General features: G+C 46.9%; 1 protein-coding gene across 2 annotated transcripts in view; it reads left to right on the top strand.

Annotated features, from left to right (window-relative positions):
* Nucleotides 1–16,924, top strand: part of Edaradd (EDAR associated via death domain) — a 53,565-nt gene extending 36,641 nt beyond the window's left edge. For both annotated transcript variants that reach the window (XM_027948038.2, XM_027948039.2), the window contains exons 5-6: nt 1,793–1,838; nt 11,832–16,924. In XM_027948038.2, the coding sequence (XP_027803839.1) occupies nt 1,793–1,838; nt 11,832–12,214 (429 nt within the window). In that variant the 3' untranslated portion in view covers nt 12,215–16,924. The remainder of the gene's footprint in view (nt 1–1,792; nt 1,839–11,831) is intronic.

Consider the following 16,924-nt stretch of genomic DNA (forward strand, 5'->3'; position numbering starts at 1 on the left):
CTGACGTGGGTTCACGTGAGCACTGACAGCAGTGCTCGTGATTAACCCGGGGTAGAGAATGAGGCATCACTGTGGATTTGGCAAGATGCAGCTATTACTCTTGACAACTAACCTATGAAGTGGCACAACCTAATAATCAGAGCCGAGAACAGGGTCTAGATGTCGATTTAAATCCTGTCCTCATCACCCTTCACGGCCCTCCTGGGCCATGTTCCTTGTCTACATCACAGGGATGGCTGTGGCCAAACACTGACTTCAGAAAAGTTCTCTCTGGATTACGAAAAATCAAGGCAAACATGCATTGTAATGTAGCTTTCACTTCTGGAAAACATTGTGTTTTAGCAGGGACCTCATACCATTTAATCTGTCAAGTTCTAACATCTGTGTGTCTGCACGTGACCTGAAGTTCCCGTTCCCACAGCCCAGGTTCCAGGGCAGGAGGCAGAGCTGCCAGTGCTGAGGAGAGCGTGAGCAGACCTGCCCGGCCTGCTGGAGCGCACACAGGAGAGCCAGGTCCTCGGGAACAAGCCCTGGCATTGGGCCTCCTGAGGTTGTGAATGTACACAATTGTGCAAAGAGACACTTCTGTTCCTGCAAAGGACTCCTGTGCTGCTTCCTCTCTCTCTATTTCTCTCTCACACACATACCTCCCTGAGTGAGGGAAATGTGAGAACAAAGTACAATCTCAAGTGAATTTTTTTAAAGAATTTTTATGAATTGTGATAAGCATTGCTTTTGTTGTTGTTTCCACTGTGACAATGAGTGCCAGGAAGAGGAATCACACCAGAGTGAGAACTGTGTAGACTCCCTGGGGGAAATTCTCAGCTAGTAAGGCATGGAAATGCTTGGGGGGGCGGGCAGGCGGGCGGGGAGGTTAGATAAATGTGACCACACTGCTGAGCCAGAGGAAGGGGGAGGGGGCTTGGTGGGAGGCAGAGATGAAGAAAAAGAGTTCATGACACCGTGGAGTTAGCACTTCCTTAAGAGCAAAGTTCTCAGAGACCTGAGGATTAGAGGCCCCATCAGGCTGTGCCAATCCAGCAGCCCTGACCACAGGATGGGTGGAGGCTACCCAGTGCTGCCTCTCTGTAGCATGGATGGGGCCACACTGGCTGCCAGGGAGGCTTCAGGTGCATGAAGGTGCAGTCACAGAAAAGGAGGTGTGCTGGGATGGGCCTCGCCATGGAAGACACACGCCGCTCCAGGAAGATCCCAGCAGGTCCCTCCTGCCAGGTGCACATGGCATGGCCTTGGTTGTAAGCAGGAACCCCAGTTGGACGGGCGGAAGTGCCATCACCCTCCAAGGACCTAGACACTGCTTTTTCCCAGTTCATTTCAGCTGCTTTGCAATAGATACCTTAAAAATCAATATAATAGATAAAAGAATTGTAATCTAGGCAAAACCCAGCCCATCACAAAGCAGAAAGGGAAATAAGCCATAATATGAAGTAAAAATTAAAAGGTAGCACATCATTACATGCATCATCATTTGTTTAAACAGGACCTTAATGCATCTGATGAACACTTACACAGCTTTCCTCCGGCAGCTCTGTTCTGGGCACTGGGACTGAGCCAGGGAGCAAATAAACAAAAGCTGCTCCCTTGAGAAGGTTAGATTTCAGAGGGAGTCGCACAGCTCAGCTCTCCGCACCCCTACATCCCATTGAAGTGCTCTTCTAAACATCCATCCTGCTCATAAGTCTTGGTAGAAATTCAACTGAAGAGGAAAGTTGACGATAGCACCGTTCACATGTGCTCGTGATTTTAATGACAGTCACTTTTTGGTTTTTAGGGAGAAGAAAATGGCCTTCCGGACAGCACTGGAGAACCCCTTTCAGGTACATGATCCATTGTAAAGCCACCGGGGCTGCAGCAACAGCTAGCGTGGCTCAGTTGAGAATGTGTTGGTCATGAACTGTTGTGTGTGTGGCTTGATAACTTTGATCATCACGGCATTTTGAGAGCAGTAACGGGCACATGAGTAACCAAGGGCAGGGCTTGTTGGCCTTGCTCTGTCCTCACTGTCCTCTGGACAACTGCACACAGATACAGTACAGGACACCCTGGTTCCTCTGGGCCAAGCAGCTCTGTTGAGCCCAGTACCAGTGTACCCATCTGGAGTCCCCGTCTCCTCCAAGGAAATTTCCTGGCCTCTGAGTGCTGAGAGGCTCGTTTCTTGAAGGCCACACCATGGACACGCTGTGAATGTTGCTGGTGAATTCTTGGTTCAACACCTTGTTGGTGGCAGAATGGCCCATCTTCTCGGCCTCCCTTCTTTGCAGGAACCCTTCTGCAGGGCCTGGGTTGGAAAGGAAAAGGGCAAGGGTTTGGGGAGAGGGAAAGCCTGTCGTAGACTTTTAAAATCTGCACTGCAGAGCAGAGCACTCTCCGTGCCGTGGCATGCAGGGAAAGGCATCCTAACAAAACCTCTCAAGTCTTCGAGGAGTGTTTTCTCCAAGCTAACCCTCCTTTGCTTCGGAAGGGGACAGCAGGTTCTGAATTGGCTAAAGACAAATAAACGTTCCCACAGACCCGCCCTCCCCCACCCATGAGATGGCAGCATGGGAGGGACCCATTGGGCTACAGCCGCCTCCATTCCCTCTCCTCCTCTAGTAGCAGCAGCCAAATGAGCTTACAGCATTAGGTCACAAGTTGTCCCCGTTCCTTCTCCTTTTCTGCTTTTGTGTCTCTAGCCTAAGACACTTTAAAGGTTGTCCCCCCTTTTCTTCCTGTGGTAGGGATTGGACCCTGGGCCTCAGGCACACTAGGCAAGTGCACTGCCACTGAGCCCATCTATCCCCAGGACATATTATTCTTTTCTAATTAAAATATATATATTTAAACTTTTAAAGGACTAACATCCTCCACACTGACATGTTAGCTAAAATAAAAATGAATAAGCAAATTTGTTTAGGAATAGCTATCAAGTTCTTTTATGAGTCAGGGTCATTCTTAATTAATAGATAAACTTTAATCAAGCTGTGGTCGTCTCAGAATGAAACAGGAGCCTTTCAGGGAGGCTGAACTTCTCACCACAACAGCGAGTAACACAATGGTGTGTGATGGGCTTGCCTGTGGTGCTCTTGGGAGCAGGAACTGTGTGATTCAAGTGGGGGTCTCAGCCCCTCCCATAGTGTCTGGCCCGCTTGTTTTCCAAAAACAGATAAGTGAGAAATATGGATTTAGTAGCTTTGCTCTTCATGCAAGCTGGCAAAAGCAGATCTGCAAATTTTGTGTTTGAATGAGGGTTGTACCTTAAGAGAGATTTATTTTATTCTATGGTACTTATAAGCACTAATTGGGCACCTTCCATGTACCAGGCACTAATGTGAATGACAGCCCTGCACATAAGGCCCTGTTATTTTCTTATTATACAAAAGTAGTTGGGAGCATCACAGGATCACCCAGGAGTAAATGGGATTCAAGGTCTGGGCAGCAGGCTGCCTCTGGGGCCTGCAAAATGCATCCCTGTATAGTTCAGCCATTGAGTGCTGAGCGTCCTGCGAGAGGGTGAGGTTGAGACTTCTGCTCTCTCAGAGTCTTCAGCTGGAACAGAGCCTACCCCAACTCCCCAGAAGTCTACCCAAACCCCCAGAAGTCAGTATCTGAGCCATTTTTCACAAAAGCTTGCTACTTTCCATGGACAAGGTCCCTGGTCTTAACCCAGGTCTGGCTTTTATTTAATTCTTGCCCTTTGAAGTCCTTAGGGGTTAAAATAAGGGACATGGGCAGGGTGGAGAGCACTGGGGTGGAACGAGGGACTAGACAGGAGTGACGAATGATAGCAACAGATGGTCATCAAGGAAAGAGAGAAGATGCAGCGTAGAACCAGCTACCACTGGAAAAGCAAGTGAAGACAGAAGCCAGCACCCAGCAGGCCCCCAAGTAAGGCATTGCTATAGATGCCCTGGCTAGAGCAGCAGCAGTGACCATTCAGCTGACCCTGCTAATGGAGGCCCGAGAGTTTTACAGTGCTGTCACTCAAATATGCTAAAGGAAAACGTGGGCATGAAAGCAATAAGCCTCCATTATATAATATGCAAAACGTTCCCCAAATTGGAAGACTTCATTTCCCCAGTGTGCCCAGTAAACTGAAGCATCACTCCTGGGTTTAAAATATGAAGCAACAATTGACAAAAACCCTGGTTGTTCATGCCCTTTGAGGAGCAGTGATAGGACACATGCCCTGATGCTTTGGTACCCATCGCCAGTTTTTCAAGGATGACTTTCTGGTGACCTCAATTAATTTGACACTTGCTACCCTAAATAACCTCCCCATAGAACTGAATGCAGAGTAGGATGGTGATTTTTTTTCAGATTAGGTCTGTGAAGTGACACTTGTATATTTGCTGTGTCTCATCTCTTCAGAATCACATGATTCAAATTCATGTAAAAATCTACACAAATTTTAACTCAGGTCCTTTACTATAGAAGAGCTTATTTTTTTCACACAGCTTGAAGACAGAATTGAGGTCCAGTGTGATTTATTTGCCAGTATCCACCCAATTTGTCCATGAGACCCTCCCATGCTGCCGCCAACTTGATGTCTCCTTAAGGAGAGAAGAATGAAATCATGTTGATTTCTCCTTTGGTGCAGAGATCAAACACCCACCAAATGCCCTTGAGTCCATTTCTTGGTAGATAAAAATAATTACTCATCACTTCCAGCTCATACCATAAAACTAACCTAACAAATACTGTGGTGTGTGCACGCCCCAATCCAATGATCATCAAAACCAGAACTGGCATTTTAACAGTAACCATATGTGAAACCACATGCAGAAAAAGGCATGATTTTGCACCCTTAGTAAGCATCACAACAGAAGCGGGAGACTCCTTGGACACCTCTTGGTATTTCACAGACTCCAACGCTGATAATTTATAGACAGCTAGGATAGGGTTATTTTATTTCAGAACCACAATATTTTGCTATCTATAAAGTGGCAAATATAAAATTTTTACTGTTTGTTGAACCAACTCCTGGGGAGCATCATTATGATGCAGCCAGGAGCTAACGGGGTCCTGGAGAATGGGAGGGAAACGCCAACGCAGTAAGAGCTCCGGAGACGCCAGAGTGTGCGAGATAAAAGGGCGCCTCCTCTGCAGGGAGACCATTAAGTCCACGTGTGATCCACTGCCAATATCCTGACTGAAGCTACTTCTAGGCTCAACGAATCATGACCTTTGTGAATTTTGAACCTTGTTCCAATCCACAGTTAAATGTTAATTTACTGGCATTTATAGCCTGCCAGCCCCAAAGGTAAGAGTTCCACTATTGGACACTAACTGTTTCTTACTGTTCTAAATGACCTTGACCTCCCTGTGGATGAGCATACTTGGCTCTCAAACTCTTCTTCAAAGTATGATGTAAAAATATAGATATGAGAAAGGGTGAAGAGTCAGGGGAGGGGAGGGGAACGGAGGGAATGCTCCCAGGGAAGGCCGTCCCTGTTACCTGTCACTGAGTGTGAAACCTGAGGTCCTCCCTCCTCTCTCTCCCTGCCCTCCTTCCCAAGGGACACTATGTTGTTCAGGTTTCCTCCCTCCCCCAGGGGCCACTCTCAGGACATCGTGCATGGTAGGCAATGCTCCATCCCTGAGCTCCATCCCCAACCTGTTCAGGCTGGTCTTGAACCCCTGGATCGAGTGGTCCTCCTTTCTCAGCCTCCCAAGTAGCTGGGACCACTGGTGCACACCCCCTACCCTGCATATCTCCAAGGACTCTTAATCTGCACCAGACATGGGGTCTCTCAAAGAGAAGTGGCTGTAATCCCAGTGTCTAATTCTGGCAGGCTCTCCTGACCAAACACACACTTTGGAGGATCTTTGAGACAAGGGTTTTCAACCCTGGCGGCACTTTAGAAGCTCCCATGCCTGCACCCCAGACTAATTAACTGAGGATCTTGGCAGGTGGGGCCAGACATCAGGATTTGTAAATTTCCCCCAGGGGGTTGAGGGAGTTGGTGGGTTTCATCCCCCAACCAGAGTTGATAACTAACTGCTTTTCAAAGGCTGTGGGTTATTATCCCTCACCCACAGCTCTCTGGCTCTCTGTTGTTCCTTGCTTGCCATGTGCTGGGCCAGGGCTTTAATGGATTATCTCCTTTAATCCCACAACCAGTGCATGAGAAGGTGTTGTTCTCCCTGGTCAGAGAGTGAGACGCGGGTTCAGCATGCTCAGGACCGTCCAAGTTGCGCGCCTGTGCGTGCCTATGCCCAGGAGGCTCGTGCAAGTAATCTGCAGGTACACAGTGATTCCCTTCTCCTCCGTGTGTATGCTAAGTCAACACTAAAATAAATAGGTGTCTGTCGGTTTGAAAATTTCTAAATAGTGCTTCATGACCGCACAAAGTTTCTGATTGGATTTTTTCTTTATGTTACCCTTTTAATTCATTTAATTATGTCACATATTTTATTCAATAGCTATTTATTGAGCACCTACTGTGTGCCCGGCAAGCAACAGGGACATCAGAAATCAAAGTCCTCTTCCTCTTGGAGCTTATGTTCTAACTGAGACAGATAGTAAACATGGAACCAGTGGTAATGTCAGATGGTGGTAGGGGCCTCACCGAAGGTGAACAAGGATAACAGGGTTGTGCCTAGCAGTGGGTACTGCTACTGTGCTAAGAAGGGGCACAAGACCCAAACAGTGCCATGGAGCTGCCATGTGAGATGAGAAGGAGAAGGACCATGCAAAAGGAACTTGCAGTGCAAAGGCTTCCTGCTCTGGGACAGGAGTGGGCAAAGTGCAGTAGAAAAGGGAGCTGAGAGACAGTGTGAGGACTCCTTCTGCTGTCTACTTAAGAAATGAAAGCTTAGGGGCTGGGCTTGTGGCTCAGTGGAAGAGTGCTTACCTAGCACATGTGAGGCACTGGTTTGATCCTCAGCACCACATAAAACTAAATAAATAAAGGTATTGTATCCAAGTACAAGTAAAAAAAAAATTTTTTTAATGAAAACTTAGCATCATTAAATGACAAAAATGTTTTCTCATCATTGCTCTCACCATTGATCTTATGAGCTACAGGAATCACTTCATCTCCATTTCACAGAGGACCAATCTGAAATCCATAGATGCCGCGTGGCCCGAGAAGCCAAGCCTCTGGGCAGTTAGATTGCAAGAATTTGAGGTGCGCCACCCTTCAGAGACCCAGGCTCCAGGATTGTTCAGGACGAGTTCTTTGCATAGAGCTGGTGCACAGAAGACCCTGGTAAAGGGTGGTTACTGCAGGCCCTTCCTGCCCTGACAGTCTTTCTTAGCACGAGCCAACCAGTTGAGAGACATCGGGTCTCTGGGGTTTGGCTTTTCACATAAGCAGTTGTCACTAGTTATCAGTGTATCTCACCTTTGCTTTATGTCAGTGAAAACAGTTGTCAGGTGTCCACACATGGCAAATGAGGACCCTAATGTTTAGAGGACCTATTTATTTATTTTTTAATGTGGTGCTGAGGATCGAACCCAGTGCCTCACACATGCGAGGCAAGCGCTCTACCACTGACCCAGCCCCAGCCCCTAGAGAATCTAAATGAGCTTTTTATAGAAAATTTAAAAATTTCAACAACACTCTCTTCTCCATATCTAGAAGTGACTCACCTTTTTGTATTTTAAGATGCGTTCTATATTGTTTCCCCCAGTCCTTATTAACTGTCAGTAGATACCAGGTATATGCCTCTTCCTTTCCCTCATTCATTTCTAAAATTCATACAGCACAGTCTACCTTATCCCCCATGGAGAAACACAGTTCTCATTCATTCATATATTCATTTAGTAAATGAATTTTGAATTTCGAGGAAGGGCCCATTTCTCATTATTCAGTGACCATCATTTACCAGTGGCTAAGATCCACTCAGTGCTTGTCATTGGAGAGGCATCAAGTGATCATTTAATCTTCCCCATTTCTGATGAAGATTTCTTTGATCCTGAATCTTTTTCTTCCTTCCCCAAGACCTCACCCCATTTGCCCTCTTACATATATTAGTACATGCTATTAAAGTATAGCAGGACAAAGTGTATTTGAAAAAAATACTTGTTTCCCTGTTTAAGTAATCCAGAGAGCTAACTTCAGTCTGTGATTTTTAAAGGACAGCTTTAAATTCCCTCATATTGGCCAACTCAGTAAATACTCTGGCACTTGTGTTATTGAAAGCACAGAAACAAAACATGAGTGGATCTTTTAGCCTATGAAACTGGGGAGATGTTTAGAACTAGAACCTGGTGCTGAAGGTGAGCAAGATGAACCCTAACTGCTCGGATTGGGATGTAAACTGGCCCAAACTTTGCCTCTGGAGAGGGACCCTGGGTAGGTGCATCTGCGGCCTTAGGAGACCCATACTTCTGACCCCATGATCCTATTGCTGTGGTCAAACATGCACGTGGAAGGTCTGCATTGCACCACTGCTCATTTGTGAAAATCTGGAAAAACCCAAGTGTTCAATAGTTTCTCAAAGTCCATAATTATACATATTTTCCAATTTTTCTATATTGTGATTATATTAGCTTTAAATTTTTTTAAATTAAGCTTTAAAAGACAAAACATAGGGAACCGAGTGGTTTGGTTTGGACAGCCTCAGGGATGAAATGGGAAGAGCAGCATGGAGCGGACGTTTGGAGCTTGGCAGTGGAGGATGTGGTGAAAAGTCTTCCAGGACTCCGGGGACCTGGAGGTGTGCACAGAGCAGTCGAGCATTTGGGTGCTTGGGGGCAGATTTTAAGTACTGGTTTGGTGCGTTGAGTTGGCATCCTCTGGGCACCAGGAGGAGCTCTCAGCATTTAGCTCTGGAGCCGGGAGAGTTCACACGCGTTCGTTCCCCTCTGTGGTAAAAACAGTGGTTAGGCATGTGCTGTATGCCAAGGGCTGCGTCAGTCCCAAAAGGATGCAAAAGGAAGGGCCTGAGGCCTGGTGGGAGAGTCTTGTAAGCAGCCATTGGAGTGGAGATCACCATATGGAGAGGGTGTGGAAGGGGAAGGCTGCGGGACAGGAATGGGACCTGAGCACCTCCTTGAAGCTCCTCAGGGTCCACAGAAACCGGCGGGGGTCTTGGCACATCAAGCAGAAGGAGAACACGGCTAGGACATGATGGGGCTCGACCGTCTTCTAGAAGAGACCCACAGGGAGGATGAGCCCTGCCATGTGACATACAGCATCCACAGGGGCAGAGGAGTCTCAGGCCTGGCTCCAGAGCTGGCCTTCACAGAGCTGACAGCATGGAGACAGTAGCAGCAGGAGGCCCAGGGCATCTACAGAGTCAAGTATAGATCCAGATTTTCCTACCTGATCAGAACTGGTCTCTGGCCAGAAAGTGGGATGCAGGGAACTGGGTCCAGTCTTCACAAGGTTTGGCGGGAGCTAGGCTGGGTCAGATGGACTCAAAGCCAAAGAAGAGGACCATTAAGAACATGAGGCAACCAGGAGGCCACAAGTTTTGCATATTTGTGCTAGTAGTTCAACAGTGAATAAAAGAAGAAAAAGAGAAAGTGGCTTCAGAATGTTATGAGACCAGAGGTTGGTAGCTTGAGGTTCTTATTTTTTAGGGTAGAGGATATCTGTACATATTTGTAGATGAAGAAGAGAGAACGTGGCTGAAGATGAGGAGAAAGAAAGAATACTAGATGAAATGAGTCCCAGACAAGGTGGGAAGTGTAGGCTCAGGGTTATGGCCACAGTGTGGCTAGGAGAGGGGATGCTCTACTAAGGAGTCCTCTCCATGCTGACAAGTCATTTAATCATTACAGAAGCACAAAGTGTGCCAGAGAAAGTTTGAAACATAGAAACATCCTGCCAAGTTGAGGCAATGGCTATTATTTCTGCACGTCTCCTTCCATTGTGATATCACCTTGTCTGTACACTTTGTGCTGATCCTGGAGTACAGTAAAAAACATGGAGTACATGTTTTTTAGATCTTACATTTCTTGCTTAACATGTCAAGCACTTTCTAGGTTGCCATGTAGTCTTCATGATTATTGAGGTCATATTCCATCGAGGAATGCAGTCATGTATCACTAGTTCCCTAGTCTTATGCATTTAAGTTGTTTTTAAAAATTGAGCTGCCTATGATCACAGTGACTGGGGAGGCTGAGGCAGGAGGATCACAAGTTCAAAGCCAGCCTCAGCAATTTAGCAAGGCCCTATGCAACTTAGTGAGACCCTGTCTCAAAATAAAAAATAAAAAGGGCTGGGGATGTTGCTCAGTGGTTAAGCACTTCTGGATTCAAGCCCTAGTTACACCCCCCATCCCCCCCAAAAAGAAAAAACTTGATAATATGACTAACAGTGTCATGGAAATGTTCATGTATGTACATATCTTGAGCAGTCTCCTTGAGCTGGACTCCCAGAGGTCACATCCCTTGGTCAAAGAATATGAGTATAATTGTCATGGCTCTTGTTTTTTAGCCTTTGAATTTGTACTTGCCTCAGAATGGCTGGCTCTCAACTTAATGACCAAAGTGATACTGACTTCTTCACTTTCCTAAATTGGGAAGGTCTCTGCCCAGTGTGATAGCATATGCAGTTCAGGTTAGGGTTTGGGCCTGGAATGTTCCCTAGAGTCTCATGTTGAAATGCAACAGTGTACAGAGGTAGGGCTTTGGGAAGTGGTTGGATCATGAGGGCTCTGACCTCATCAGTGGATTGATCCCTTGATGACTGAATGGACTACTGGGAGGTGGAACCTTCTTGGAGGAAGTAGGTCACTGGAAGGGGTTATCTTTTCTCTTGCTCTTTCCTCTTTGCTTCCCAGCTTCCACAAGTCAAGCAGCTTTCCTCCACCAACCCTTCCACCATGATGTTCTGCCCCACTTCAGGCCCAGAGCAGTGGAGCCATCAGACCCCGGGTTGAAACTTCTGAGTCATGAGCCAAAGTAACTCCTTCCTCCTCTAAGTTGTTCTTACCAGATATGTTGGTCACAGCAACAAAAAGCTGAGTAACACAAGGACATCATTACTTTCCCGGAATCTTCCCAGTCAGTGATCTCTAAGTAGCCCTTAAAACCCAAATCCAAAGGACTCATGAGTCAGTGTGACAGAATTTCAGTTGCTTGGTGTGCCATGTTGTGTAGTCACTGCTTAGTACTTTATCATAGATGACTTGGCAGCATCTCTTGCCCACCGACTTCCTCCCACTCACGAGCCTGGTGGTGAAACGAGGTGGAGGACTAGATGTGAGAGGCTACCCTCCCTCCCTCTGCAGGGGGCGTGCTCTCATGGGGAGGCCCAGCTCTCCTCTGCCTGTTCAACTCACTGCACATGCCCCAGGCACTTGGCTCCCCTTCAAAGGGAGCCCCTTGGTGAAGAAAAGATAGATAAAGGAAGGGATGATAAGGTGGCCATAAATCTGAAGTCTGTTTCTGGCACTCTCAGTTACCCTTGTTTTCAAATATGCATATGGAGTGGATATTCCAGTTTTCATTTTTTAAAGAACTGTTCAATCCATCACAACCTGACACTCTGTGTTTCTGTTAAGAAGCTTTGAGGGCAAGGGTGGAGGTACTCACAGTGTAGGTGGGTTCCAGTGGGGACTGGACTAGTGCTCTGCCCTTGAGAGCCCCTACTCCTTGGGAGCCCTTGTTCTGGCCAGTGGTCCCACAGTTGGGCGTTGGGACAGAAAGGGAGACTGACTTTATAAAATCTTACAACTGCTTCCAGTAAAACAATTTGTCTTTGGCTGTGATGAAGAACACTGTTGTTGAACACTGAGAAATGAGTGTTCTGAACTATTTCTAAGAAAAAGCTATGTGCTCTGATTGATGCTTTCGACAGGTCAGCAGAAAATGAAGGTGATGAGAAACGAGTGTGAAGGTCAGGCCTCCCATGTAACTCTGTTTCTTCCTGCAGGTGTTACTAAGGACCAGTCCTGTAGGGAAGACTGCACTTGCTCTTCCTGCTCGCTCCGGGCCCCCACCATCAGTGACTTGCTCAATGATCAGGACTTGCTAGATGTGATCAGGATAAAGCTGGATCCATGTCACCCAACGGTGAAGAACTGGAGGAATTTTGCAAGCAAATGGGGCATGTCCTATGATGAACTGTGCTTCCTGGAGCAGAGGCCCCAGAGCCCCACCCTGGAGTTCCTGTTCCGCAACAGCCAGAGGACAGTAGGCCAGCTGATGGAGCTGTGCAGGCTCTATCACAGGGCCGACGTGGAGAAGGTGCTTCGCAGGTGGGTGGATGAGGAATGGCCCCGGCGGGGGCGTGCAGACCACCCTGCACACTTCTAGTGCTCCTCTGCACGCTGGGACATCCGTGGGTCACGAAGAATGTGAGCCTGTTCTTTAAGAGCTTGGATGAGGACACGGAACAGTGGACACTGGTTTTCCCCCACGCTGGTGGTTCTGTGGAGGGGTAGGCTATGTTTTGGTGGCAGATCTTTCTTTCTTTTTGCACATCTATTTTAATTTAATATTTGAATCTGGACTTGAGAAAGAATATTTTGTAGGCTCACATAGGGGTCAGAATGGGTTCATGACATGATGAAAATAAAACGTTCCTCTCTGTGAATACTGCTGAAGATTTCAGTCCCAGACCCAGCAGTCTAGACGCGCACAGGTGAGCCGGGGCACTCAAAGCTCAGAGGAAGAAGCAACGGGATGTTACCTCATCTGTCCATTCATTACTGTTTGGGTTATAAAGTGCTTAGGTAATGAACAGATGCGGTAGCATGTGGTCCTATGCTACTGTCATTTTTATCCAAGCATTTTTATGATATGTGGACTATCGATAATGTCATTTACTTTGGTATTTTTAAAAGAAGCACACAAACTGATGATTACTGGGAGGGCAGAGTGAGAAATTCATGCGTTTGTAAGTACCACAGGAATGGTATTTGAAAATGAATTATACTCAAAATGCCCTTTTGTTACCTATGACCTTTATAAAATTAATATTGACTTCATCTTCTTTTACATAAGTCTGAATACTTCATCCCTGAGATGAAACTTAATTAATCAATAAATAAAAAATCACCGGGCTCACTGGCGATGCTCCCCGCTGAGCCTCGCCAACACTCACAGGATGACCAAGAGGGGCACCCTGAGGCCTGCCAGGAGGGAGGGCAGGTTGAAAACCAACCTTAAACCAGAAGAAAATTTGGCTCAAAGGATATTCAGTGACCTTATTTGATCATCTGGGGAAAGGGCAAATGTGGGGACAAAAGGGGTTGTAATGGGAGAGGTCAGATTTTCTAGATTTGAGGGGAAAGAGAGAACAAGGCAAAGACTTGGTTTGGTTGGCGGGCCCATGGCAGTGCTGTTTGGTTCTCTGGAAGTTAAGCACTCTGTTCAGTTTAGTCCCTGATAAAATAAGGGAGGTAAATAAGACTGATAAAGTACCACAGAAAGATTGGGATTAACTCAGCAGAAAGTTCTGAACCACTATTTATTTTCACTAATAATTATGGTGGTTTTTGTTAGGTTGCTAATATGCAGAGTCAGCTGTCCCCTAAATGTAAACTCTAAGTAGCAAAATCTACTAGAGACTGACTCATCCCTTCTGATTCAGTGCTGATTACACCATGCTCATTTCCCTGGTGAGATTTACAGATAAATGTCACTTATCACTAGATGTAGTTAAGTAACAGCCAGTAATAAAACAGATTTTAAAAAAATAGAATCTCTGGTAAATTGGTGGTTGATGAGGTGCTTTTAAAATGGGTACTGTTGGCCAGGATCCTGGCTCTGTACAGAACTAGTTAGGGGGAGTTCTGATCTTCCGGGAATCTGATTTGATGTATGAGTACGTTCTTGCTGAGCTACCTATGACAAGCTCTTACATCGTAGCTGTGGGAAAACGTGTTATTCATTTTTGGCATTGGGGGGAAATGGAACTAAAGAGGTTGGGATTATTTCGCATTGTGAGGCACCAACTCCCCACATTTCAGTGGGCAGTCATCTCTCCTTGTGTCCTGCCACTCTGGATGTAAGGGGTAGCTCCCAGACCAGGAAATGCCCTGCCTGCCCTGCCTGGCCAATGCCTCCAGGAAGCTCTTCCTCACTCCATCTCCCAGCCAACTGGTCCCCTCAGCCCAACTATGGCCAGCACAGTCTGGCCATCACAGAGGCAGTGGTGAGGGGCGGGAGAGGAGGCCGGAGGGAAAACCTGCCCTGTTCCCTTTTCTCCTTCACCTCAGGGCCTCCCCCATGCAGACAGAACAGGAGGAGCAGATGAGACACAGGACAGCTGGGTGGCGGGGCGACCGGGAAGGTTGGCCTTCCTCCTTACCCTTCCGCCCGGGATGGACGAGGGCAGAGTGCAGCAGAGGGAAGGATGACACGGTGCCATCCACCCTGCCTCCTCCCTGCTGCTCCAGGCCTTCCTGGGCCTCAGCCTGGTCCCCAGCTCCTCTGAAGCCCCAACCACGTGAAGCCACAGGATTACACGTGGTGGTTTGGAACAGCAGCTAAAGAGGTGGACTCCCCACCCCTCCCACAGGGCCTTGGCAACAAAAATAATATTCAGCCTCAAGTCCAGTCCCCAATCTGACCTTAAACTGACTTGCCATTTTACATCTCAAACACAGCTACTGTCTGTGTCGGCTGAACTTGCCCTTCTTGTTCAAGCAAGACACAGCACTCAGACCAACCAGACTTGATGGTGGAGTCTGCACCTTTGTGTTCAATTCCAGAGCAGAAAACCTCCTATGTCAGAAGTACAGCAGCCTCCCATCCCCACCTGGTGCCATTATGTACAGAGTCCTGGCAGCTAATAACCTCTACCCCTGGATCTATCACCACTTCACTGCCAGGGAGCTAGAAAGCTTTTAATGCCATCTTCTTTTTTAAAAATTCCTATTATAATTCCATGAGGAAGTGCCCAGGTAGAAGGGATTTTTAAAACAGGGGAATTAATATAAATTTGCTTTACCTATATCATTATTTATACATATGGACATCTGAATTGTTAACATTGACCTTGTGAGGATTTTTAATTATTAGCATCATGATGTCAGCAGAGAGAAATATAACCTAAGATTTTCTAAAGTTCTTTCAGACTCTGCGAGAAGGCAGGGTGACTTTGATCTGTGTCATGTGGGAAAGTGCCAGACACGAATTCTCAACTGAGGTGCAGGTACAAGCTGTCCGTGCAGGAATCCCAGACAACCACACTTAGAGTCGGTTTATGAAAGCACATACTGTGATCGCATAACGCCCTGACACTGCACAGGGAGTGGAAAGGGAAGAGATTGCTTTATGACCAATAGAACAGTCGTTAAAGGCCAGTCCATGAACACGTCACAGCTTTGCTCTTCATTCTGTCCTAGGGATCTATGTTAAATTAACCTCACTGTAAACTAAGCTGTTTGGGATGAAGTCCTTTTGGTTTTTAGAGTAACAGGCTCGTCTTAAAACTCCCATCTGTAACATTCCATGACAAGGCTCTAGGCAATATGGGTTTTGTTTGGTTGCAGTAGCAAAGTACCACACAAAAGAGTAGGGGAAGTCACAGAGGACATCACATGCCAGGGACAGATCTACACGGGAGGCCTACATTGGAGGAAAAAGACCAAATGGGGCACATGGTATTTAAAACAGTAAGGTTTTAAATTGTTAGGGTTTAATCTTCCCTAGGACCTCCCACCTATAAAGGCAAATGTAAGAAGGGGTCACCTATTTTTGTGACACTAATCATTATTTAATAATACAGAGAATGTGGCAATAGACAAAAGATGCTGCTCCCCCACTGGTCCTTCATAGTAAACCTTTGTGGCACTGCCCTCTGCTGGAGTACAAAATCTACACCTGCCTCTTCCAGATGCCAGCTCCCACCAACCTTGGGCCTGGGTTTGGGCCATGTTAGGCGCCTTACAGGCAGTCTTGCTGAAGAGGAAGACTGCAGTTGCTTTACTGCTTGGCAGACAGGCAGAACAAGGGCAGCATGACTGTGATGGGTTCCTGTCCCCTGGACTTGCCCAGCACTGTACACCCTGCCATTCAGGGCTGTGTTCAGCTCAGTGCGATCCTGTGCCCTGGGAATGACTGTGAGCGCTCAGAAGGGCCTTCCCTCTGTGCAGACAGACGTCAGTTGCTGTGGATGTTGGGTCTCTCTCCTTTTCACGTTAGCACCCGAGTGGGGGCGCTGTGATGCCAAGTGGCAAAGGGTCTGCCTCTCTGGAGCAGGAGTCTCACCCCTTCCTCCATGACACGTTCAACAAGAACACGCACAGATTTCCTCTCCTTTTCCTTTCCTTTTTAAATGCTGCTTTGGGCCTGATCATGTTGAAATTATTTTTGGCCTTTGTAACTGAAATGCACATACCCACATGAGTGGATGGAAGCAGTGACAGAGAAGCACCCCATTTGTTCTTCCATCTCCTTCTTGGGAACTCAGCAGCACCCTCCTAAACCTCATGCACTTGGTTGCACATGGCTGGGGTGGGTCTAGTCTCCCCTGGGTTTAGAGAGCATTGTGGCCAAGATACGGGGCTGTGAGCTGGTACTACTGGTCAGGAAGGACCATAGTAAAGCAGAGCCTGTCTGTTCTCTTCCTCCCCATGGCGTGGAGGGTCATGGATCTAGGGCCGTGTCTAGACAGGGTGCATCCTAGAATCCAGCTCCACAGTTGATCTGAAGAGATCTAAGCCATCAACCATGCAACGTGAAATGAAATGATTAGGCTTGTCAGCTTGTTTGGAAATATAAGAGGACGGCTTCTTTGGTACTTCCTGAGCTAAGCTGTGCTCTTAGGTGACATCCCAGTGACCACAGTCCTCTGAAGCATGTCCTCCAAAGCTTTAAGGAAGACATTTGCAATAATGAAGGTGGTGCTTCTGAACTACCAAGTCTTGGGGAGCTTTGTTTATATATTCCTTTGTACTGTACTTCTAAAGCTGCCTACGTTCTGATCTCCTGTATGACTTTGTCTTTCTTCTAAATAAGGATTGTTATAACTATAATAATGGGTGCTACAAAATTAAAGACTGATGTCCACCACTA

The sequence above is a fragment of the Marmota flaviventris genome, chromosome 12, assembly GCF_047511675.1.
Source record: "Marmota flaviventris isolate mMarFla1 chromosome 12, mMarFla1.hap1, whole genome shotgun sequence".
In the NCBI taxonomy this organism is placed as follows: Eukaryota; Metazoa; Chordata; class Mammalia; order Rodentia; family Sciuridae; genus Marmota; species Marmota flaviventris.